The 25,776-nt window shown below is 41.2% G+C and overlaps 3 protein-coding genes across 3 annotated transcripts; all 3 read right to left on the minus strand.

Annotated features, from left to right (window-relative positions):
- Positions 1–3,935: 3,935 nt before the first annotated feature.
- LOC135466533 (tubulin alpha-1A chain-like) lies at positions 3,936–5,701 on the minus strand. The gene is made up of 2 exons (XM_064744072.1): positions 5,485–5,701; positions 3,936–5,065 (listed from the first exon to the last, which is right to left on the minus strand). Exons 1-2 carry the CDS (start codon positions 5,603–5,605, stop codon positions 3,936–3,938), a joined length of 1,251 nt encoding a protein of 416 aa, XP_064600142.1. The 5' UTR covers positions 5,606–5,701.
- Positions 5,702–9,321: 3,620 nt separating this feature from the next.
- LOC135469403 (tubulin alpha-1A chain-like) lies at positions 9,322–11,119 on the minus strand. Its single transcript, XM_064748040.1, has 2 exons — positions 10,867–11,119; positions 9,322–10,451 (listed from the first exon to the last, which is right to left on the minus strand). Exons 1-2 carry the CDS (start codon positions 10,985–10,987, stop codon positions 9,322–9,324), a joined length of 1,251 nt encoding a protein of 416 aa, XP_064604110.1. The 5' UTR covers positions 10,988–11,119.
- Positions 11,120–15,438: 4,319 nt separating this feature from the next.
- On the minus strand, positions 15,439–17,234 carry LOC135467733 (tubulin alpha-1A chain-like). Its single transcript, XM_064745558.1, has 2 exons — positions 17,006–17,234; positions 15,439–16,568 (listed from the first exon to the last, which is right to left on the minus strand). The coding sequence occupies exons 1-2, from the start codon at positions 17,124–17,126 to the stop codon at positions 15,439–15,441; spliced, it is 1,251 nt and encodes a 416-aa protein (XP_064601628.1). The 5' UTR covers positions 17,127–17,234.
- Positions 17,235–25,776: the final 8,542 nt, after the last annotated feature.

Below are 25,776 nucleotides of genomic sequence, written 5' to 3' on the forward strand. Positions count from 1 at the left end.
AACATTTCAACATGGGCCTATTTGCATCAGCATATTTTAGAAAGGAATAAAAAAACACCATTCCGAAATGAAACATCTTTGTTATTTCTCTATTCTACTTTCGACTAACTGGAAAACTAGTGACCAGCTTGCTCAGAGGTATGGTGATAGCGCTAGCTCCATGACACCGTCCGACCTTGAGGGATTGAGATCGCATGTTTGAAGCCAACCCTCGCTTATGCGCCTATTGCATGCTTCGGTTATTTGGCGTTAAGCAAGTCATGCATTAATAGATCGAATTAGGGTCCACTTTTCCAAGTAACTCACGGCGTAGTAACGAAATAGGCCCACCAGCAGCATCCAAGAGGATTTGTTTGATGCAAAGGCTACTGGAATGGCTTGACGCCCGCTTTTATATATGGTGCGTTTTCTGGATAGCCACCCCAGAGGTTTATCTAATTGTGATAAGCAAAATCCAGGCACTGTTAATTAGCTGTAGAAAAACGTCATTGATTCGGAAAATCTGAATCGGATAGCGTAACGTCAAAGTTAGTCTCGATAGTTTAATGGGAAAATTTTGAAAGTGACATGTGTTTTTGTTGAACTGAATATTGTATTCGACGAGTACACAGCGGGTTGGTTCAGCCGTTAACCCATACGGGTTATGATAATGAGGGAAAACCAATAAGCATTACCTCATTGCCAGCAGGGTGCCTCAGTGGCTCAGTTTGCGCGCTAGCGCAGCTTTATGACTCAGGGACCTGTCACCAATGTGGTCACTGTTAGTTGAAGTCCACCTCATGCTGGCTTCCTCTACCGCCGTACGTAGTAAGGTCCTACACCAACCTGCGGATGGTCGTGGGTTTTCCCCAGGCTCCGCCCGGTTTCCTCCCAGCATTAAGCTGGCCGCCGTCGTATAAGTGAAATATTCTAAAGTACGGCATACAATACCAATCAAATAAATTAATCAGTTGGTCAACTGGCTAGCGCAGCGTTATGACTCAGGAACCTCTCACCTATGCAGTCGCTGTTAGTTCAAGTCCAGCTCATGCTGGCTTCCTCTACGGCTGTCCGTACCAGCAAGCTGATGGTCGTCGGTTTTCCCCTGTTCTAAAGTAGAATGAATAGCAGGGTGAATGAATGAATGAATGATTAGGCTGTAACGCCACATTTATTTATTTGTTTGTGGTGTTTTATGCCGTATCAGAAATATTTCACTTATATAACGGCGGTCAGGATTATAGTGTGACAAAAATCGGGAATGGCACATTAACAGGGTTTCGAAAATATCGTGTCGAGAACCTGTTAACATGCTCCTCGCTCAACAAAACAACAATCCAGTTATTACGAGCCTATCTGATTATAAATCTTGAAAAATATTCCTAGCACAAACCAGCAATTACCGGGCATCTCGCTCAGTGTGAGACACGTAATTTACGAAACAGGCGAGATGATGGTTCATTCATGACATTAGGTAGGGAAAATGGCGTACTCGCGAGCTGTAACTGTTTATTGGGACATTGGCGACAATAAGCGACTTACAGCGCTCGTTATCTGAGGATGTAACTTTCGTTGAAGACATCGTCTTCTACCAACACCCATGGCTTGGAAGAGAATAAAATCTTGGCTACAGCGTTAAACAGCAATGTGTCAATCAGTCTAATTGTCAGTGTATCTAATCGGTCATCACAACCGAACAAAAGCTTGTCAGTAATCATTGGTCCTGGTAAATATTAAACTTTCCGCCATATGAATGTCACTTCGGACAGAGTATATCAGGAATATGTACGAAGCTGAGGCTCTATACTGGACACAACATACATCATGCTTTACTTTCATGTTACGAATCGCAGACCTGGGATCAAACCCGGGTCGGTTAATACTTTAAAAATGGCACCTGCTGCTGCCTCGCTTGGAGCTCAGCATCGAGAGGCTAGAGGAAGAAAATATGACTGGTTGACCCGGCGTGGGTATTGTTACGGTAGTGAAAACAGCAACAGAAAACAGACTCAGTGACTCAATATTACAATGTAAACAATGCTTTATATACAAAATGAGACGTACAGTTTTACAGACAGTTCAACAACAACAACATAAAAAAACATACACATCAGTATTACCGGTCTTTAAAAGTTTGCAGTTCACCTTTGCATCCCAAGGAACGTATTCCAGGAGATCCAACGTAAAGACCATGGGATAAACACACAATTCACACAAGTCACAAATTGTCCCAGTCAGGTACTTCGCTAGGTTAGCGAAGGCGAACACAGTACACAAGTTACACAGAACTGGAACAGTCAGGCCTTTGAATGACGTCACACCCGCAGAGCACAACACGGGGTAAATACAGGCATGGAGGTATAATCCATTTTAGAACAGTCACAGCTCCCGCAGAAACTCACAAACGAGCCGTTCAGAGACGTAGAGTAATGTCACCTTGTGGCAGAACGAACGTCCTTTGCAAAACTGAACACTTCAGTTTAGAGTCCTTGACGACCTTGTCGGTCAGGTGAGGTCAGCGTGTTAAACAAATTACACAGTCAACACTGTATAATCATAATAAAGATCCGAACACCAATAAACGTGACTTCCGCAGAAATTCACATAAACCAGACATCAGTACTACTGTGGTACACAAACGGTGCCGGCATAAAAATCTGTCCTCCCAAACGAAACTGGCATCACCAGCTCATATAAATATAATGGACTCGATACGAGAGCGTCGCACACTCTCCTGGCTCCCAGTGGATGCAGCAAAAATACCTCCACTCTGCACAGAAAACACGGCTTATATACGTTCCAGGTGGATTCAACTATTTTTAAACACAGAATTAACAGCCAATGAACAGCCAATAAAATAAACAAAGCGCTGTACATATATAACAGGGCCTGTTATGCTTTCACAAAGGTCTGCAGACTAACAGTACATGAAAACGTTAAATAGTCATACATAACAGTATAATGCGTTTGCCATAGGTTAGACTGATGGAGTGTGATATTTGGGGTCTTCACACACCTAATTTTTCATATGACTTATAAATTATTAAGTACAACGTTGAACCCCAATCATTCATTCATTCATTTATGTTAGAAATCCACATTTTACTCCACAGCTCTGTTTACGTAACTGGTAGGGATGCAATATTAGTATTTTGTTTTTCCTTAGATCTTTATGACGTGTGAATGACAGTGTACTTCAGTAGATCATTTTGGAAAACCTGGTGTAATGTACCGGATACTATCTAGTTTATGCAACGAGTTAATTTTTGATACAACATCTAATGACAATACAAGCACTCTAAACACTGTACCGGATAGGAAGCCAGTCTGAGCTGGACTCGCATCGACCACAAAAATGTGAGGCTCCTGAGTCTTCATGCGTTGCTAGTAAACCCGCCTCTCGGCTACGAAGACGACAATAGTGATTTGTACATAGCCTAATGACAGTATAACCAGTGAAAATTCCACAGATTCTTATTACCCGATAAACCTATTTGCGCAGTTTGAGTGTTCAGTCCCATTATTGTGAAATTTGTCATTTTTTTAGGCAAGGAGTTACTCCTGTCCTCGGGCGGTGCCGAACGGCACTTTGGAATGTCAGCAGACAAAACACCTTCCTACCAATGCATTCGTTGAACATCATTTACCTCAGGCTGACAACACCTGATATCGCATCCTAAGGCATACTCCATCGATATATTGCACTTGTACATTCTCGATTTACAATCTTGGTGTAAAATGATACTTCAAACGTCTTTCCATTTATATCACAGAAGATTTACTGAAGAGAAACAAACCCTTGGGGCACTTTCACATAGATGGGAATAAAGACAAAAGTTATATCACACACCCTTTATTCGTTAGTAACAGCAGAATGATAATTCCAAGTTCCACACAGAGTATGTCATCTTCGAGCTCAAAATAAAGGTATACTTTCTTAGTGAAACTACCTAAGTTTAGTATTCCTCAGCCTCGCCTTCACCTTCATCCTCCACGGAGTCGACTCCAACCTCCTCGTAATCCTTCTCCAGAGCGGCCAAATCCTCCCGAGCCTCGGAAAACTCGCCCTCCTCCATACCCTCTCCCACGTACCAGTGGACAAAGGCACGTTTGGCGTACATCAGGTCAAACTTGTGATCAAGACGAGCCCATGCCTCAGCAATGGCTGTCGTGTTGCTCAACATACACACGGCTCTCTGTACCTTGGCCAAGTCACCACCAGGTACAACAGTTGGCGGCTGGTAGTTGATGCCGACCTTGAAGCCAGTGGGACACCAATCGACGAACTGAATGGTTCTCTTGGTCTTGATTGTAGCAATGGCGGCGTTGACGTCTTTGGGAACAACGTCACCTCTGTACAGCATACAACAGGCCATGTATTTGCCGTGACGTGGATCGCACTTCACCATCTGGTTGGCTGGTTCAAATGTGGCGTTGGTGATTTCAGCCACAGATAATTGCTCATGGTAAGCCTTCTCTGCGGAGATGACTGGGGCATAGGTAGCCAGAGGGAAGTGGATACGGGGGTAAGGTACCAGGTTGGTCTGGAACTCGGTCAGATCCACATTGAGGGCGCCATCAAATCGGAGAGAAGCCGTGATGGAGCTGACGATCTGACCAATCAAACGGTTCAGGTTTGTGTAGGTGGGCCGTTCGATGTCAAGGTTACGGCGACAGATGTCGTAGATTGCCTCGTTGTCGACCATGAAGGCACAGTCGGAGTGTTCCAGGGTGGTATGGGTGGTCAGAATGGAGTTATAGGGCTCAACCACAGCCGTGGACACCTGGGGTGCTGGGTAGACGGCGAACTCCAGCTTGGACTTCTTTCCGTAGTCCACGCTGAGACGTTCCATAAGAAGGGAGGTAAATCCAGAACCGGTGCCTCCTCCGAAGCTGTGAAAGATGAGGAATCCCTGTAGACCTGTACATTGGTCAGCCAGTTTTCGGGTGCGGTCAAGAACCAAATCGATGAGCTCCTTACCGACGGTGTAGTGACCACGGGCATAGTTGTTGGCGGCATCCTCCTTACCGGTGATGAGTTGTTCCGGGTGGAACAGCTGGCGGTATGTACCGGTACGAACCTCATCTGATCAAGGGGAGGAAAAACCATGAGATTCGAACTGGCTATAATAACTTGTTGGTCTTTATGCCTTCTGCCGTCAGTGAGTTAAGATTAAACATGCTAAAATTTGGACTGTTGAAACAAGTGTGATTTTCATGATAAGGAGACACATTATATACAGAAGTAATATGGGGAAGTGTGAAATGTAGGTAAGAAACACGTGAAATAACTGAATTGTGAGCAAAACTTCGAATACTTGTGCAAGAATATCAACCTTCAGGTATGTTCATGAAACTGATATCAGGTATACTACCATTTAAGCTGATATGTGGGATATTTCCATACAAACTGATACATGTATATGGAATGTTACCAAGTCGACACTTGAGGACGAAAGCTGCACTCTTGTAAGGTTTCTGGCTTGAAAAACAAATAAGACTTACCGACAACAGTGGGCTCTAAGTCGACGAAGACAGCCCGGGGGACGTGCTTGCCTGCACCGGTCTCACTGAAGAAGGTGTTGAAGGAGTCATCCCCACCCCCGATGGTTTTGTCTGAGGGCATCTGACCGTCCGGCTGGATGCCGTGTTCCAGACAGTACAGTTCCCAGCAGGCATTTCCGATCTGGACTCCGGCTTGTCCGACGTGGATGCTGATACACTCTCTCTGTTGAGGAAAACGATAACGGAATAAATTATTGCACTACATGAAACTAAATATATATAAATCTTCTTCTCGTATAGAAGGGTATATAGCGTTAATGCTGGTTATTAGTTTAAACATTCCTTAATACATCCACGTACATATCATAGAAATAACTTTCGTTACATTCACCACGCGTACTGGCTTCACATTTGAAAATGGAAGGAGTGTGTAAAGCAACTACATACCATGGTTGTGTTGGGTTTTCTTCAGAGATCTTCACTGATCTTCACTGAGGTCTCTTGAGGTCTGACTGAAGGACAGAAGTCAAGGTGTTGTGACTGTGCTATCCTTTCGCGCGGGATTTTATACTCCACCAGGGCAGCTAAATCCTGTGTCGCTAGGACACCCATGTCCAACCGCGGATCTGATCGGACAGGCACACAGAGTGTTATTCTGAGGTCAGGGATACAACGTAATACCCTAAACACAATCACCGAGAGATTACCCATTAATCCGCTAACATTTAGTGCTTGGAACACTGCTTACACAAATTGTGAGATGAAGAACAATGGTATTTTAATAATCTAAAGAAAAAGCTCTTTGTCACCAGAAACTATTAACTGGAATGAGGTTAACCTGTTATACGACATTTATTAGTCTTATACTAAATCATCAAATTCATTCTCTATTGTAAAGTTATTTCTGCCTCTCGTCAAAACGATACATCTGCAGTTACAAGGGGGTATATTTAGTTAATAAATCATCCAGAACAAAAAAAAAACAAACAAACAGGGAAATACTTTGAATGTTTAACTATGTGAGGACAAACATGTGAGCAGAGCACATCCAGCCTGAGATCAGGCCTGAGAACACATTGGGCCATATGTCTTTTGACTGTCAATGAATTACATGTACAAACCAAATGATCTATTTATTTAAATACACTGGGTTTGTTCCAGTAATGTTTCTTCATATATAATTATTTGTTGTACAAAGTGCAAGTTTTCTAAATAATTTTGATTGCCGCTGACACATCTCGTTCAGTTTTATCAACCATATTATTCCCGAGTCTGCAGTCTCAATTTTTAGCTGATCTGATTACTGTTCACACATTGCAATTGTTCATTTCACACATTGTCAATGGAGCACCCTTGGTATTGTCATCTATTTAACAAGTATGACGGCTTAGGTAATTCAGCGGTTGGATTCCATGTAGCAGCTGACAATTTTACAGCGAACATGAAACTTCCCCACTTCTATTAGCTACAGTGGAAGTTCACCACTCGCAAATTGTAAAACTCTGGGTGACGTTCCTTTCACTGTACCTGTGCAAATTTTCAGAGCATGATATTGAACAGAATCGAGTTTTCAGTAACGATTCGGATGCTGAATCGTACATCTCACAACAGTAGTCTAATCTAGGCGAAATTTTCCATATAACATTCTCAAAGACGTTTTGTCAGTTCCACACGACGTTCCTGAAACAGAGCGCATTAAATATATTTCTTGGAAACACTTTACAACGAGATAATACACGATTCAGCTGTGGAATTAAATCAAGAAATATCGACCTGCGTCATTTTAGCGACAAATTCTTAAGTAATGCATGAAAAAAATGCCTTATGCGATACAGATATATCTCAAATTGCACAGCTGGATGGACTCCGACTGATCAGATTTATCTTCAAATTTTTAAAACCTTCCGTAAAAAGACGTAGATGATTTGAAACCTCATATCATTCAAAAAGATTCACACTAAGTCTTTTCCTACCCTGCTTATGCCTTTCCCGATCAGCAGTTAGCAATTTTTCTCATGTACATTAGCCGCGACGTCGTCTTGCTTAAATATTGGGGTTTACAACGTGGCTAACGTGCATTCCGCATAGAATTCTGTTCCAAAAATTGTATTGCACATATCATTTATATGACGGTTACACTTTGAGCTGCGTTCACAGCTAATTTTGAGTAATAAGCTCAATGAATGTTACATACCAAATCGAAGGTTTTACTGTTTGCGAAAGATAGCCGATAGTAAGCTACAGCTGAGACCCATAAATACCGAAAACTCAATGCTGAACAAAGACGACACAAAAGACTACGAATTCTATGAAATGTTAGTGAAAATCTACATTTTCATTGTTTTATTTTTGTCCTCCGTGAACACAGAGAACGGTGCCCTGATAATTTATCAGGGATGTATAAAGCCTGAACGAGGTCATGAGACGAGGATAGGACTTCTTGGAATGTTGCGAGCACCAAGTGGGATCCCCCCATATGTATCTCCGGGATTTCTTGCTCGGACTCATCTTCCATAGGGTTAGTCACCTGTCAACTGGTCTCTGCCATTGCCGTCCTCAGCTTTACTTTGACATCAAATGTAACTTATTTTATTTTTTTCTTTATTTGGTTGATGTGTAATGAATCATTCTGTGAATTTGTTCCGGCTTGAATACATAGGAGGCTGGAGTGCCCTGACTGAATCGACGTCCTTCTCCAAATACATGTACCTGACAAATCTGACTTCAGCCGAAACATCGAGATTGAGATTCGAACTGCCAACAGTCTTCAGGCAAACACCTGGTGATCAAAACGAGCCAGTGGTTAAACTATCAGATCCAGAAAGGTTTCTGATTTGTTATAAAATAGTCTTCTGTGTGGAAGCGTATGAAGGCCGCTTGTCTTCCATCAAAATTGTGTGCATATCTGTACATCTCAAGTGGACAATTCTTGAGCACGTAAGTTTATAAGTGGGAAAGTTCGCCAGTAGCTTACTAGAGGTGGGTGGTTCAACTTTTGGACGCGTGACGTACAAATATGCACTTCACATTGATGGAACACAAGTGATCTCTAAAAGATGCATGAATATGTAGAAAAATCGCACTGTGTTGTTTATTAAACTTATCAAACTTGATCAAAAGTTCGTACTATAAAGTTTCCTTGGTTTATAGCGAAGTAAAGTTGTGTTTTGCTTTTGACTTATTATCCTCGAGTGACTATATATAAATATTTACATTCACAATTTCAACTCAAATTGACTCCCCGTTCCATCAATCATAACCGATGAATTAGTACTAAAAACTTTTAACATTTAAGTATCGGTGCGAACAAATGGAAAGACTATGGGGAAAATGCTTTATCACACACGTTATAACTACACTGGCATTCACTGCTGATTGTTACGATGTAAAGGAAGCAGAAATGTTGCCCAGTTGCTTCTGTTGCATTTGATACATATCTTTCTAGTACATCTTTTCACTGAAACAAACAAAACTTTTTCTATGTTTCTTTGCCGTATAAAGGCTGTCAAAAATGAAACGCATCGCTTTACTATTCCAGTCTAGATATGACCAAAAATATACAACAGCACTGATGATTAAAATCCTGCAACATTACGACGAATGTCATAATCTGACAGAAACAGCCTATGCTCAACTGGCCGGCTATTGGTCGTGAGAAACGCTATCAAATGACTATAACTTCAACCTAAGGTACAATAATACTCTATCTAGATAAAAACCTGACAGACACAGCCGTCAGCATGAATTATCTTTATTGATACAGCTGGTCATTTTAAATTCCATACAAAGTCCTCATTTTAGCTGTTGGTTATGCTTCCAAATTTAGACAAAGTTACATTAGTATTCTTCGGCCTCGCCTTCTCCCTCATCCCCTACGGAGTCGACTCCAACCTCCTCGTAATCCTTCTCCAGAGCGGCCAAATCCTCACGGGCCTCGGAAAACTCGCCCTCCTCCATACCCTCTCCCACATACCAGTGGACAAAGGCACGTTTGGCGTACATCAGATCAAACTTGTGGTCAAGTCGAGCCCATGCCTCAGCAATGGCTGTCGTATTACTCAACATACACACGGCTCTCTGTACCTTGGCCAAGTCACCACCAGGCACAACCGTTGGGGGCTGGTAGTTGATGCCGACCTTGAAGCCAGTGGGACACCAGTCGACAAACTGAATGGTTCTCTTGGTCTTGATAGTAGCAATGGCGGCGTTGACGTCTTTGGGAACAACGTCACCTCGGTACAACATACAACAGGCCATGTATTTGCCGTGACGTGGATCGCACTTCACCATCTGGTTGGCTGGCTCAAATGTGGCGTTGGTGATTTCAGCCACAGATAATTGCTCATGGTATGCCTTCTCTGCGGAGATGACTGGGGCATATGTAGCCAGAGGGAAGTGGATACGGGGATAAGGTACCAGGTTGGTCTGGAACTCGGTCAGATCCACATTGAGGGCGCCATCAAATCGGAGAGAAGCCGTGATGGAGCTGACGATCTGACCAATCAAACGGTTCAGGTTGGTGTAGGTGGGACGCTCGATGTCAAGGTTACGGCGACAGATGTCGTAGATTGCCTCGTTGTCGACCATGAAGGCGCAATCGGAGTGTTCCAGGGTGGTATGGGTGGTCAGAATGGAGTTGTAGGGCTCAACCACAGCCGTAGATACCTGGGGTGCTGGGTAGACGGCGAACTCCAGCTTGGACTTCTTTCCGTAGTCCACGCTGAGACGTTCCATAAGAAGGGAGGTAAATCCTGAGCCGGTGCCTCCTCCGAAGCTGTGAAAGATGAGGAATCCCTGTAAACCTGTGCACTGGTCAGCCAGTTTTCGGGTGCGGTCAAGAACCAAATCGATGAGCTCCTTACCGACGGTGTAGTGACCACGGGCATAGTTGTTGGCGGCATCCTCCTTGCCGGTGATGAGTTGTTCCGGGTGGAACAGCTGGCGGTATGTACCGGTACGAACCTCATCTGATGATGTGAAGAAAAACAGTGAGATTAAAAAAATGAAATGATACGTGCCTGTGTCATCCACTATAGGTGCTAAAGTCATTTATTTTTATATTTTTGAAGTTTCAATTTGGTTTTTTAGCGAAATTGTACCGCATGTCTGAACGTTTAATTCAAATTGTAAATATCAAGATGAAGTATGTAATGTCACATTTGTATACTCAATTCTAATCAAATTAAATATTATTTACTGTCGATGCTACAAAAACAATAAAACATTTTACAAGCCCATTTGTGGGTGCAGAATTAGAAAACATCGTTCAGAAGTTGACGAAAAGAACTCAAAAAAATGTCACGACGCCCAGTTTCATTTAAACAAAACGTGAATGTTAATAAATTATGTACTAGATTACTTTGAAGTAAAATCTATATTTACCAACGACAGTTGGCTCCAAATCGACGAAGACAGCCCGGGGGACGTGCTTGCCTGCACCGGTCTCACTGAAGAAGGTGTTGAAAGAGTCATCCCCACCCCCGATGGTTTTGTCTGAGGGCATCTGACCGTCCGGCTGGATGCCGTGTTCCAGACAGTACAGTTCCCAGCAGGCATTTCCGATCTGGACTCCGGCTTGTCCGACGTGGATGCTGATACACTCTCTCTGTTGAGCGGATAACAGATAAAGTTCTCAGAAACTTACACTTGATGTATGGTTTACTAATCCTGACATAAATTATTCCTTCACTTTATAGTAAGTACTAGGGATTTCGAATGTTTGTAGCTACATTTGGGTAGTTTATTGAAAACAATTTCACAATGAACTAAAAATGAACTTCTCCCCGTTCATCCCAACAGAGCGCTGCTCTTGTGTAGACTTGACTTACCATGTTGGTGTTAGGGTTGGCTCACACGATCTGTCCAGCGGGTTCTTGAGGTCTGCCTGAGGGACAGGAATCAAAGTGTGGTGACTGGTATCGACAGGGTTAAGGTTTTATACTCTCCCTGTAACTGTATGACCAGATTGAGGCGGTAGGGTTGCTAGGAGCCCGCACGCGGAACCGGGCTGGACAGGTACCCCGCTGGCGGGCAGTGTGTTGTTCTCAGTTTAGTGTTTACACACATTCTCCGTAAGGGATTAACGGATTAATTTAATCTGGGGAATTTGTTATACAATATTGTAAGTTATGATGTGCAGCGCTTAATCGACAGATACTGCATCTACCTAATCCTGGTTGTTCGTTTAATACGCGATAGTTTAAGCCTTCAAGTCACAGTCACATAATACGGAAGCAAACAATTAGTTACAATGCTTGTAAACTGATAGAAACAAATGTCAGAAGACTACTTAGTCCTTATCAAAAACACTCGCAACAAAAATAGTGATAAAAAATCAAGGTTCACAGCAGCAAAAAATTGCGTGCATACTGTCCACTGCATTGCGCTGCAATCGCACAGCCTAACGTCTTTGTAAAACATTATTATTTATTTATTTATTTGATTGGTGTTTTACGCCATACTTCAGAATATTTCACTTATGAGACGGCAGCCAGCATTATGGTAGGAAGAAACCGGGCAGAGTCCGGGGAAAACCCACGATCATACGCAGGTTGCTGCCTGACCTTCCCACTTACCGCCGGAGAGGAAGCAGCATGATCTGGACTTGAACTCACAGCGACCGCATTGGTGGGAGGCTCATGGGTCATTAAGCTGCGCCAGCGAGCTAACCAACTGAGCCACAGAGGCCCCCAATTAATTTGCTAAATTCTAGGAATAGAGTGACCCTGGGGCTTGGAGGGAGTTAAATTTGATATGATATGTTGCGTTGGCTCATTTACTGAACCGATGACTGGTAATTAATTTCTTCATGCATGATCTCACTGATATAAATCATAAATCAGACGACTTAAGCCACCTGGAACAGTGGTGATTCACCCTGACGGTAGGGCTGTCTGGCGGGGATCGCTCCAGTACACATCTGAATTTTACTCCGGGACAAAATATGCTTTGGTTGACGGGACATCATTTAGCCCCTGTGGTTAAAGAGGGGACAAATTGTTTATATCGTGGCTCCTCGAGAGGGAAGAAAAATATGTAGTGCAGTGGCCAGTTTGTTGTAATACGGCATAGTGACAGAGATTAATAGATTGTCACAGTTGCGGAAATGCACCACTATAAGTATTTCAACAATCTTAGGAATATTTTAAAATCGTAATCTTACATTTCCTGCTTTTCATATACAACTTGAAATCCATTTGGAGAAAATCGTGTACATACCGTGTTCTTGGGTATCGCTTGCTCTCTTTATCACGAACACAGTTCATTTGTATCGATTCATTGCACTGGCAATTAAACCCGTTATATAATTTAGCGACTCTTCACTGTTTTCCTTTCCTATGAAGCGTGAAGAAGATCGACAAAACAACGAAAATTCTTGATCTGAAAAGCAAGGTATAAAAGCTAAATAGAATGACGAAATAAAAGTCTGGAGTTCTCATTGCACCGCATTAATGTCGTACAACGTGTGAAGAGTTAATATCGTATGATGTGGTACAGTCATTGAATGTAATCTGTGGCCATTTGCCCAGCCAACAAAAAGGCTCATAGCTGAAAGGACCAACCCACTCTAAGAGCGTTCGGATTTTGTGTATATATTGTATTGTTTTGACAGATAAAAAAAGTAATTATGACTTACCCGCAGTATGCGTATTGATATTATTTCTTTTTTGTTAAATGTGTGTGTGTTGGAGGGTGTGGGTGGGGGTGGTGTTAACTACTGGAACAGCCATGGTAGGAAGTGTTATTTATCAAACGCTTGCACGAAAACCTCTACCGCCTATGCCGATATTTGAGTGATGCACTCAGGATCACAATCGAAAGGATATTCTTTGAAAATAACATGAAGTTTGAAACTCCAGCTAGAATATAACAGAATATAGAAAGTTGAGTAGGCGTTTTGTTATTTTTTTCTATATATGAATTTATACGTGAGATTTTTTCGTCGTACTTAACAATTTCCAGTCATATGACGACCACCCAAATCAATCACATTATACTGACACCAGGCTAACCAGTCCTGTTTCCTTGCTCTAACCACACAGTACTAAGCGCCAAGCGGGGCAAAAAAGTACCATTTTTTGAAAGGGTATGACCGACCCGGATGTATAGGTTTATCAGGGAATAGGGTCTTGTGGAATTCCCATTAAGTATATACTACTATGAAGCGTCTGTGACCGAGTGGTTAGTTTGCTAGACCAGCACAATCACTCAGTAGCCTCTCACCAACGCTGTGAGTTCAGATCACGTTGGCTTCCCCTCCGGTCATATGTGGGAAGGTCGGCACGGAAAGTCGTGGGTTTGCCCTCCCAAGTTTTCTGCTACCGGAATGCTGACCCTAAACATATATGAATAAAAAATGAATATGATTTCAGTTAAGTGATTTTCAGAGACCAAAACGGTTTGCTCTCTCACAGACTCTACGACACGAAGAATTGTTTCAATTTTAACATTGTAAGGTATCCTTACTTGGACAGCAATATATCAAAGTGTCCTGCATATGGTGTACATATCTCGCCTTGTAGCATTTGTTAGATCCTGCGTCTTGTGTGACAATTTAATCAACCTCTCAAGGTATTACTGCAAAAACTAGTGTGTCATCAAACGCATTCACTCCAAGTTTCTTAAGTTTTACAATGAGTATAATTCTCTTGTAAGTAAATATGGACAGAGTGTACAGAATCTCTGGCGCTCTGCTTCATGATTGTGTTTAATTCCGCTTAACCCGGGGCTAGGGGTTTGATATTTATCGTGTTGAATTAGATCGGTACGTTGGATACGTGAACAGTTGCAATCAAAGCGTAGCTGAGATACATATTTTGTTATCGGCAACTGATGATTTGAATACTGATTTCACTCAGTCGCTTAGAACATACCTTGCGCTTTCCCAACATCTCTGAAAACTGTTAATTGCTTATGTTTGCACATTCTTAGTTCTTTGGACGTTCATGTTATACGTGGTTTGGGGTATTAGCCTTGCGATTATTGATCTGGAACGTCCTTCTTGGTTTACGACTGACATAGGAATGTCTGTTTCGAAGCACAGACAGATAGTTCCATGAACTCTTGTTAACTCGTTGCTTGGACTGAATGACCTTCGCTATATAGTACTAAATATGGCTGGAGAAATGGGGCGTCCCAGGTTTCTATATCAGTGAAGTATTTAAGTGAAAAAGTATGGCGTAAAACACCATTTTAAACAACAAATGAATGTGGAGTTAAACTCTAATCAATCATTCTTTCAGTCATTCATCTATTCTTGGATGGTGGCGATGTAGTGCTTTTTACCTTGTTTAAATTATAACCCATATAGTCTAACGACTGAAAAAGCCCTTGTGTGTGCTTCTGAAATACATTCAATCCACCCAACGTCCTTGAAAAATTTGGAACCACTGTGTTTTTTTTACGGTTAAGCAACAGCGTCTTGCGTTTGCTTGTCACAATAAAAAGGAAAAACTGTCATTCAGTTATCAAATAAGGGCACGATAGACAATAATGAATCCAATAGCCCTATTCGGACCAGGGCATCGTACGAATCTATTCATAGGCTATTAGGTGTCCACCTTCATTTGATTACTTTGCCATTAGGCAGAAGGAAGATTACAAGTTGCTTGAAGAGTTCGCTCTAACTCAAACTGTTAAATCACAGACCCGTTTACTGTGAAACAACTCAAACTTGTGTACCGCGTAAAATGTAAGTTGGCCGAAGATTTAGTCACCAGTGTTCAGCTTATACTATCATTGCTGCATGTTAAAAAAGAAAGGAACTGGATGCAAACAAGCAGTAGTACATTACATTGACAGAGCAACTTTAACCATCTCAACTCGGTGGCCTACCATCTTCGTATTAGTCGTAAGTGCAAGATGAACAAAATACACAGATATTCCATTTTGGATTGGTCTTCGTTTATTGCTTTTTTGTAAATGCTAATGCAGACTGTCTGAAATAAAATTGCTCTAATACTCCTCGGCCTCGCCTTCTCCCTCATCCTCCACGGAGTCGACCCCAACCTCCTCGTAATCCTTCTCCAGAGCGGCCAAATCCTCTCGAGCCTCGGAAAACTCGCCCTCCTCCATACCCTCTCCCACGTACCAGTGGACAAAGGCACGTTTGGCGTACATCAGATCAAACTTATGGTCAAGACGAGCCCATGCCTCAGCAATGGCTGTCGTGTTGCTTAACATACACACGGCTCTCTGTACCTTGGCCAAGTCACCACCAGGTACAACAGTTGGCGGCTGGTAGTTGATGCCGACCTTGAAGCCAGTGGGACACCAATCGACAAACTGGATGGTTCTCTTGGTCTTGATAGTAGCAATGGCGGCGTTGACGTCTTTGGGAACAACGTCACCTCGGTACAACATACAACATGCCATGTATTTGCCATGACGTGGATCGCACTTCACCATCTGGTTGGCTGGCTCAAATGTGGCGTTGGTGATTTCAGCCACAGATAACTGCTCGTGGTATGCCTTCTCTGCGGAGATGACTGGGGCATATGTAGCCAGAGGGAAGTGGATACGGGGATAAGGTACCAGGTTGGTCTGGAACTCGGTCAGATCCACATTGAGGGCGCCATCAAATCGGAGAGAAGCCGTGATGGAGCTGACGATCTGACCAATCAAACGGTTCAGGTTTGTGTAGGTGGGACGCTCGATGTCAAGGTTTCGGCGACAGATGTCGTAGATGGCCTCGTTATCGACCATGAAGGCACAATCGGAGTGTTCCAGGGTGGTATGGGTGGTCAGAATGGAGTTATAGGGCTCAACCACAGCCGTGGACACCTGGGGTGCTGGGTAGACGGCGAACTCCAGCTTGGACTTTTTGCCGTAGTCCACGCTGAGACGTTCCATAAGAAGGGAGGTAAATCCTGAGCCGGTGCCTCCTCCGAAGCTGTGAAAGATGAGGAATCCCTGTAGACCAGTACATTGGTCAGCCAGTTTTCGGGTACGGTCAAGAACTAAATCGATGAGCTCCTTACCGACGGTGTAGTGACCACGGGCATAGTTATTGGCGGCATCCTCCTTACCGGTGATGAGTTGTTCCGGGTGGAACAGCTGGCGGTATGTGCCGGTACGAACCTCATCTGATAATGTGAAAAAAATCGTGAGATTGAAAAAACGAAACGATAAAACCCTGAGTCATCCACTTTAAAGTCTCGAATCATTTTTGTCACAATTTTAATGTTTGAATTTTATGCTGTTTTTAGGTTGATGGGAAACTGTACCGTAAGGTTAATTCAAATTGTAATTATGAGGAGAAATATCACATTGGTCCATTGAATTAAAATTAAAATAGATATTATTTATTGTCGATGCTACAGAAAAAAATAAAACATCAGCCTTAGACTACTTATGCTGACAGTAGAAAGATGAAGATAAGAACTCAAATAAAGGCCACGTAAAACAAAAAGAGTTTCAATGATGGAAAACTGGTGATTGTGCGCGTAAAGAAATAGTTTTCCTCGACCGCCATGTTAATGAATAATGTATTTCTTTAGTTTGAAGGAAAATTTTTATTTACCGACAACAGTTGGCTCCAAATCGACGAAGACAGCCCGGGGAACGTGCTTGCCTGCTCCAGTCTCACTGAAGAAGGTGTTGAAGGAGTCATCCCCACCCCCGATGGTTTTGTCTGAGGGCATCTGACCATCCGGCTGGATTCCGTGTTCCAGACAGTACAGTTCCCAGCAAGCATTTCCGATCTGGACTCCGGCTTGTCCGACGTGGATGCTGATACACTCTCTCTGGTGAAAGACAACAGATTAAGATCCCAGAAACGTTGACTTTGCGCATGGTTTATCAAACCTGTCATGAATTCTTCATTTCATTGTAAGTATCAACAGGAACGTGCAAAACTTTGACTTCATTTGATTAATTCATTGTATGGAATTTTGCAGATAACTGAGAACAAACTTTGAACGATTTACCCAAATGGTTATTCATACTGATTCATACTGTGTTGACTTACCATGTTGATGTTAGGGTTTTTTCACACGATCTTTCCGGTGGGTATTTGAGGTATGCCTGAGGGACAGGAGTCAAGGTGTGGTGACTGGTATCAGCAGAGTCGGCTTTTTATACTCTCCATGTAATTGTGTGACCAGATCGAGGTTGAAGGATTGCTAAGTGCCCCTCGCAGGACCAGCCTGGACAGGTAGTCCGCGCGCGGCCAGTATGTTGTTCTCAGTTTAGTAATGGCGGGATAATCCCATTATGGACGGGATTAATAGATTAATTTAATCTGGGCATTTCGTGAAACAGTATTGTTAGTTATAGAGTAATGCGCTAACTGTACAAGTAGCACACCTCACACGTAATCCAGGCATAATCCATTGTTCATTTAATGTGCGATATTTTAGTCTTACGAGTTCAACACATATAACACATATATTTTAACACATCGCCTTCTTGCGAAACGATTGTAGTGCGAATTCTTGTCTTGTGTTGCAAGCATATGACGGCTCTCTTATTGCAAACATTAAGATCATTTCAGTCAACTGCTGCGGCAAGAAAACCAGTCATTTAATGTAGCGACTCTTTAATGTTTTCATTTCCTCTGAAGGGTTAAGAAGGTTTGAGTTGGCCGTGAAAATTAATGATCTGAAAAGCTGGATAGAACGATAAAGTGCAAGTCTGGCTAGAGTTATTATATGGCAATGCGTTAATGTCGTCATATGCGTTAAGAGTTAATAACGTAAAGTTTGCTGCACGCTCTGGAATGTAAACTGTGACCACCAATATAGCCGAGGAAAATAGCATCTGTCTGTCCGAATATTATTGACTTTTAAATGTAGTTATAACCTGTTCCAAAGCATTTTACGCTGTCCAACAAAAACAAATGGTTACAGAGTCAAATGTTTGACAAGCGGCTTACAAAGTGCGGCCTCAGTGGCTCAGTCGGTTAGCGCGCTAGCGCAGTGCAATGACTCAGGGGTCTCTCACCAATGCGGTCGCTGTGAGTTCAAGTCCAATGCTACGCATTAAAATCTAATAAAAAAAAACTAACTGATGGTGTGGGAAAACATTTTAAACTAATTGTACTATAAAACTCCAAAGACACAGTAAGTTAATGGACACAAGTACATGAATTATGCAGTGAAGTCGTCTCTTTATTTTGACCACTTATCCGCTTTATTTTGACCACTTATCCGCTGATGACAAAAAGAAGACACATGGACAACTGAATCTTTGTATCGATGGATATATTTCTTTATTTATTTCACTGGTGTTTTACGCCTTACTCGAGAATATTTCACTTATACGACGGCGGCCAGTATTATGGTGGGTGGAAACCTTGCAGGGCCCGGGGGAAACCCACGACCATCCGCAGGTTGCTGACAGACCTTCCCACGTACGGTCGAAAGGGAAGCCAGCATGCGCAGGACTTCAACTCACAGCGACCTCATTGGCGAGAGACTCCTGGGTCATTACGCAGCGCTAGCGCACTAATCAACTGATATGCACGGAGGCCCCTTCGATGCATATATGTACTAAGGCATGTATAACGGGGTGTAGACTATGTACCAATTTCAGATATCACCGCTGACTTGCACAACCGTTGCTGGGCAAACCCAATTGTACATCATTGGTACATATATACCAATGTATATATATAATTATATTTATTATATTCCTATATATATATATATATATATATATATATATATATATATATATAAATATATATATATATATATATATATATATATATATATATATATATATATATATATATATATATATATATATATATATATATATATATATATAGGAATAAAATAATTATAATTATGTATTATCGGCAATATGCCTATTGATATTATTTCTTTTTTGTTACGTGTAGGTGTATGTGCTGGTGAAAAGGCATGATATCCACGCCATGCATGAATAGCAGCTTGTGACTGCACAACCGTCATTATCTTTGTTAATTTACATTTCGTATATTATTACATTGTAATATATTCATATACATGGGCATACTTTAGATTGAACACATGTGTCTGGATTAAAAAAAAACCAACAAAAAAAAACAACAAATTTACATTCAGATATATTCGTGAGACATACATCACACCCTCATAAACTAAAGCATAATTAAAAACGCCCTCCACAAATTTACAAATAGCTTTTCACCGCCTTTCAAATGGAGTATGCATTCTGTTTACATTTCCTCTTTTCTTCAGGTACAAACAAGACAATTATATGAGTTAACTGTTTGATTCGTTTAGCTAAAGCCCTTAAGACAATCTTCCGTTTGAACAACGATGACGTGTAACAGTGTAAATTAGAAAAAATTCTGTGCTGTGACAAAGGCTGCTAAGCTAGACCCTGGTGCGAAAAAACTGTGAACAACAGCTCATTAAGACGACTAAAGAAGTTCTTGATAGTCCACAACATTCCAGCTGAAACAGTAAGTACTGAAGCTGTTTTCTTTTTTCTCTCGCTGGGTACAACACCTGAACGGTTTTTAATCTGCACTTTGTAACTAGCCTGGCAATGTTATCATCTATAAAACAGCCGAAAGACACCTATAGCAGAGAAATTATTTCTTAAAATGAAACGTGACAGTGGTTGATAAATCGTTGCAATAGCTGAAAGCCATTACTACAACGTGCCCAACACACTACTTTGAAGTGGCAAATATATATTTTCTTCTTTTGATATTTAAACTTACATTACTTATAGGAAAAATCTTTACATGATGTGTTATCACGTATGAATTCCACTCGCGTTTGCAAGTATGGCTCTGCTGACCAATAGTGTCAAAAATTCGGATTCAGCTTCCTCTGGACTCTACCACGGCTTAAGGCCGGACGTTGGTCACGTATCTGGTCAGGTGTGGTAGTTCCCTCGAACTACACCACGGCTTAAGGCAGGACTTTGGTCACGTATCTGGCCAGGTGTGGTAGTTCCCTAGAACTATACCACGGCTTAACCGGAGGTTGGCCACGTATCTGGCCAGGGGCTAAGTTAGTCACTGTCACTTGCAGGAAACCTATGATCATTTTCGAATTCTAACATACAGAGTTATGCCCCTTTAAATTATTGGCTCGGATGTATTAACATTGTATATTTTTCCTTTTCTAGATACAATGGAAGTGTACAAAAACACTTGGCGGAAAATCTTCCACTACTGGGACACGGATCATGACGGGATTGTCACCGAAAAGGGCTTCATCAACTACACTGATAATCTGGTTGTCATTTATGGGGATCAGGCAAAACCAACCAGACAAATTGCCAAACTTGTCTGGGATACCGTTTGCCTTCGAGGTTACCAACCCCAGGTGACTGAACAAGAGCTTGTTGACAATTACACCTGCCTATACCACAACGATTTTGACTTAAAGTCAAAATCGAGAAGTACTGTAATCTTAGTTTTGACTCCAATGTGATGGGCAGATATCCCTGGCTGAGTTTAGCGTCTACCAGAACAGTTTCGGCATCCACAACAGGGATTACATAGAACATATCTGTAAGAAGATGGATCTTGACGGAAATGGTTTGATTAGCAGAGCTAAATTTGTCAAAGAAATGATGGACTACTAACCCAGAGAATATTCCACAAATGTACAACCATGAACTGGCCACGACTGACATGAAACTATAAAATCTGGCCTTGTAATTTTAGAATATCAAAACGGCTGGCCATTAGCGTCTGTTGTGGCCTATTTAGTTTGAGTTCCGTTACGGAACCTTCGCTTGACTGAAATAAAACACGAAAGAAAAGAATTACGGATGTATAAATCATAATCCAGCCAAGTCAGGTCTAACAAACTTACAGTGAGCTACATACAACGTTAAACTATACTGTAGTATTATTCAAAAATTAACGTTGATGACTGGATAAACTATATTATATTTTATGCAAATGGAAGTATCAGTCAGAATGGAAAAATTTATTCTCTAAATTTTGTAGTGGGTTTGTCTGCTTTATCACAGCAGAATTTCTCACGGAACACATTCGAACAGCAGTCTTTCTCACGCAACACATACTAACAGCAAACTTTTTCACGCAACACATTCTAACAGTAGATTTTCTCACGCAACACATTCTAACAGCAGATTTCTCACGGAACACATTCTATCAGCAGATTTTCTAACGCAACACATTCTATCAGCAGATTTTCTAACGCAACACATTCTAACCGCAGACTTTCTCACGCAACACATTCTAACCGCAGACTTTCTCATGCAACACATTGTAACAGCAGACTTTCTCACGCAACACATTCTTACCGCAGGCTTTCTCACGGTACACTTTTTCTCGTACCAGGACAAGGATGACAAAATGTAGCCCTTAGACGGGTATGTTTTGTTTCTATGCATCTTGAAGGAGGTCGATAGATCGTTCTCAATACTTGTTCAACACACTAGACTATATTTTAACTAGCGTTATTATATTTTGACCTTTTGATAGATAATTTAAAACATATAAAGTATTTTACATGCTGCTATGACTTCCGTTCTGTAGAATAATTACTAAAGCTCCATACTCTGGTTAGCAATTAAGGGCACAATAAAGAAATTTAAAATTTTCAAAATAAAGTAAAGAAAACAATGTTATTCTTCTTTTAAAATTGTGATTTTTAATCACAGAGCGGCCAAATCCTCCCGAGCCTCTGAGAACTCGCCCTCCTCCATACCGTATCCCACGTACCAGTGGACAAAGGCACATTTAGTGTACATCAGGTCAAACTTGTGGTCAAGACGAGCCTAGGCTTCAGCAATGGCTGTCGTGTTGTTCAACATACACACAGCTCTCTGCACCTTGGCTTAGCCACCACCAGGTACAACCGTTGCCGACCTTGAAGCCGAATTAAAAACACAACGAAACGCAAACCTATGTCAGAATAGCATTATCAATATTAATGGGTACATAAACGTAAATGGTACTGGTGAGGAGTTTATCACGCGGGTCAAACCAATAAAAACTATGCAGAAAAAGTGTTTTTCAGCAATCTTTAACTGAGTAATAAAAAAACATTAACAAAGGTAAGACATGGACAACAGTTGGCTGTAAGTCGACGAAGACAGCCCGGGGAACATGCTAGCCTGCCACAGTCTGTCTGAAGGTGTTGAGGGAGTCGTCTCTAGCCCCGATGGGTTTATCTGAGGGCATCTGACCGTCCGGCTGGATTCCGTGTTCCAGACAGTACAGTTCCCAGCAGGCATTTCCGATCTGGACTTCGGCTTGGCCGACGTGGGTGCTAATACACTCTCACTGTTGAGAAAGATAACGGAATAAATTAATGTATTGTGATTGCTTGGTTTATCTTAAAACAATTACATACAGTTCATATCTTTATCCAAAGATTTCAAATATATCAGAAAAATATAAAATGTTTTATTGTTTCCGTCTTTAGCGTAAGTATTTGCTGAATCTAAAGGAACTACATTCCATCACAGTGTTGGGTTTCGTTCGCATATCTTCGCTGAGGTCTCTTGAGATCTGACTGAGGCACAGGAGTCAAGGTGTTGTGACTGTGCTATCTATCCTTAGGGGTTTTATACTCCACGAGGGTGGCTGAATCCTGTGTCACCAGGACACCTAACCGGACAAGCATCCAAAGTGTCATTCTGACATTAGTGTTACAAAATAATGTCCTGAACACAGCGGGCACAAATTAGAAGAGATCATTCATTAATCGGTTGATTTCTTGAAACACAACCTATGCATATGTTGGGTAATTGTTAGAAAGAGCATTAAAGGACAAGATTAATTCTATTTGTATAATAGTAAAATCCTCAGGTTAGCAGACGTGGTTCTGACTGGTTGATACTGTCCTCTGTTCAGTTGATTTACTGTGTATAAGGCTATAACAGCAAAAATAACTATGACTCAGTAAAGTGAATAAACAAATCAGCCAGTCTAAATGCGTTTTTACTGAAACAGATGTTTTCCTCCGCTGATAAATATATCAAGAATACACACAAATCCGTAGATCCGGGCGTATTTTTTTTATCAGTGTGGAAGATGTCAGATTACAGCAATGGAAAGTTAAATAGACAGATGTATTTATTTTTCTAAACTGGCGTAGGAATATTCTCCTGGAAGCCTCCATTACTCCACCTGTCCAGTTCTTTGTAAACGCTCTGTCGAACGCTGGTTGCCAGGTTTATGTATACCGCATACGCACACATGAGAATCTAGAGATGTCAGGTTTTTGACCTGACAGCCATTTATCACGTGACGCTTTCAGCGCTAGTGAATGGTCAAATTCATAAGTGTCTTCTACAACATGGCTTCTCGGAATGAATTATCTATCAGTGCCATGTCCCGAGTGATGAACTTCATTTTTTCGGCTTTCAAAACTTGATCGAATTTTTTGTACATATTTTTCCGTGATAACTGCGTCCTGTATCATTTTTTCTATCTATATATAGTGGAAGAGTTTTGTTTTCTTCCTTGAGTGAAGGTAACCAATAATAACGACAATAAAGATACACCAAGTAATGCGATTCTATGCAAAGAAATGAATTGGCCAGAGACCTAACGGTTGGCTAGTAAAGAATAGGTGACAAAATGGGCAGAATTGTGTTATAAGGTCATTTAGTAAAAATGACAAATTTGTCAAAATTACGATATTAAACCCAAACTAAAATATTTTTGTTATTCATTATCTGTAATGGTAACACGTTAAAACAGTTATAACCCGCAAAGGTAGGGGCGAAAAAACGGCAATAGGATACAGGAAAATGCACTATAGAGGAATGTGGGATTTCGGAAATTAGCCATGTCATGCAGCATGCACATCCGCCCTCGGTTCACGTCCAAGCAGAAAACAACCCCAAAAAAGATTATGGCACCGCCACGAGGCTATCGTATATGTAAATATTACCAATGCAGCACGAGCTAACCTGTGACGAGCCCGCGTATTAGCAAATAGGGCCATGCCGTGTAAATAGATTTGATAATGGGAGATAAATGTGTAAAACGGGGAGATAACTTTTAAGTCAGCTCAAAACCAATGAGAAAAGTCTACATGCGTTTCTTTAGCAGTACGCTGTCCCAACATAAAAACTATTATAGCTATACTATGATTGGTACTTATTATCATTAATAAATATACAGACAATATTATAAAGATGTTATCGTCATTAACAGCTATACAGACACTGGTATACAACATTATGGAATTTTACCAACAATAACAACTCCATGTATATATAACGATACATCAAACTATGTGACTTTATCAGCAACAATATATGTGTGCAACGATACAACGAACTATATGATTTTGCCAACAATAACAAATACATGTAATGATATATCGAACAATGACAACTGTATACAATGATATGTAACACGATATGATTTTACCAACGATGTATACTGCATACAATGATACATAACACGATATGATTTTACCAACAATGACAACTGCATACAATGGCACATCGCACGGTATGATTTTACCAACAATGACAACTGTATACAATGACACATCGCACGATATGATTTTACCAACAATGACAACTGTATACAATGACACATCGCACGATATGATTTTACCAACAATGACAACTGTATACAATGATACATCGCATTGTATGATTTTACCAACAATGACAACTGTATACAATGACACATCGCACGATATGATTTTACCAACAATGACAACTGTATACAATGACACATCGCACGATATGATTTTACCAACAATGACAACTGCATACAATGGCACATCGCACGATATAATTTTACCAACAATGACAACTGTATACAATGATACATCGCATTGTATGATTTTACCAACAATGACAACTGTATACAATGACACATCGCATTGTATGATTTTACCAACAATGACAACTGTATATAATGACACATCGCACGATATGATTTTACCAACAATGACAACTGTATACAATGATACATCGCACGATATAATTTTACCAACAATGACAACTGTATACAATGACACATCGCATTGTATGATTTTACCAACAATGACAACTGTATACAATGACACATCGCACGATATGATTTTACCAACAATGACAACTGTATACAATGATACATCGCATTGTATGATTTTACCAACAATGACAACTGTATACAATGACACATCGCATTGTATGATTTTACCAACAATGACAACTGTATACAATGACACATCGCACGATATGATTTTACCAACAATGACAACTGTATACAATGATACATCGCATTGTATGATTTTACCAACAATGACAACTGTATACAATGACACATCGCACGATATGATTTTACCAACAATGACAACTGTATACAATGACACATCGCACGATATAATTTTACCAACA

Source organism: Liolophura sinensis, chromosome 6 (genome assembly GCF_032854445.1).
Source record: "Liolophura sinensis isolate JHLJ2023 chromosome 6, CUHK_Ljap_v2, whole genome shotgun sequence".
NCBI classification, from domain to species: Eukaryota; Metazoa; Mollusca; class Polyplacophora; order Chitonida; family Chitonidae; genus Liolophura; species Liolophura sinensis.

Excerpts from the sequence above, each read along its gene's own strand:
- LOC135466533 (XM_064744072.1), bottom strand. The coding sequence starts at position 5,605 with ATGCCCTCAGACAAAACCATCGGGGGTGGGGATGACTCCTTCAACACC. Across the intron at positions 5,066-5,484 it reads CTTAGAGCCCACTGTTGTCG|ATGAGGTTCGTACCGGTACA; the intron begins GTAAGTCTTATT and ends CCCCTTGATCAG.
- LOC135469403 (XM_064748040.1), bottom strand. The coding sequence starts at position 10,987 with ATGCCCTCAGACAAAACCATCGGGGGTGGGGATGACTCTTTCAACACC. Across the intron at positions 10,452-10,866 it reads TTTGGAGCCAACTGTCGTTG|ATGAGGTTCGTACCGGTACA; the intron begins GTAAATATAGAT and ends TCACATCATCAG.
- LOC135467733 (XM_064745558.1), bottom strand. The coding sequence starts at position 17,126 with ATGCCCTCAGACAAAACCATCGGGGGTGGGGATGACTCCTTCAACACC. Across the intron at positions 16,569-17,005 it reads TTTGGAGCCAACTGTTGTCG|ATGAGGTTCGTACCGGCACA; the intron begins GTAAATAAAAAT and ends TCACATTATCAG.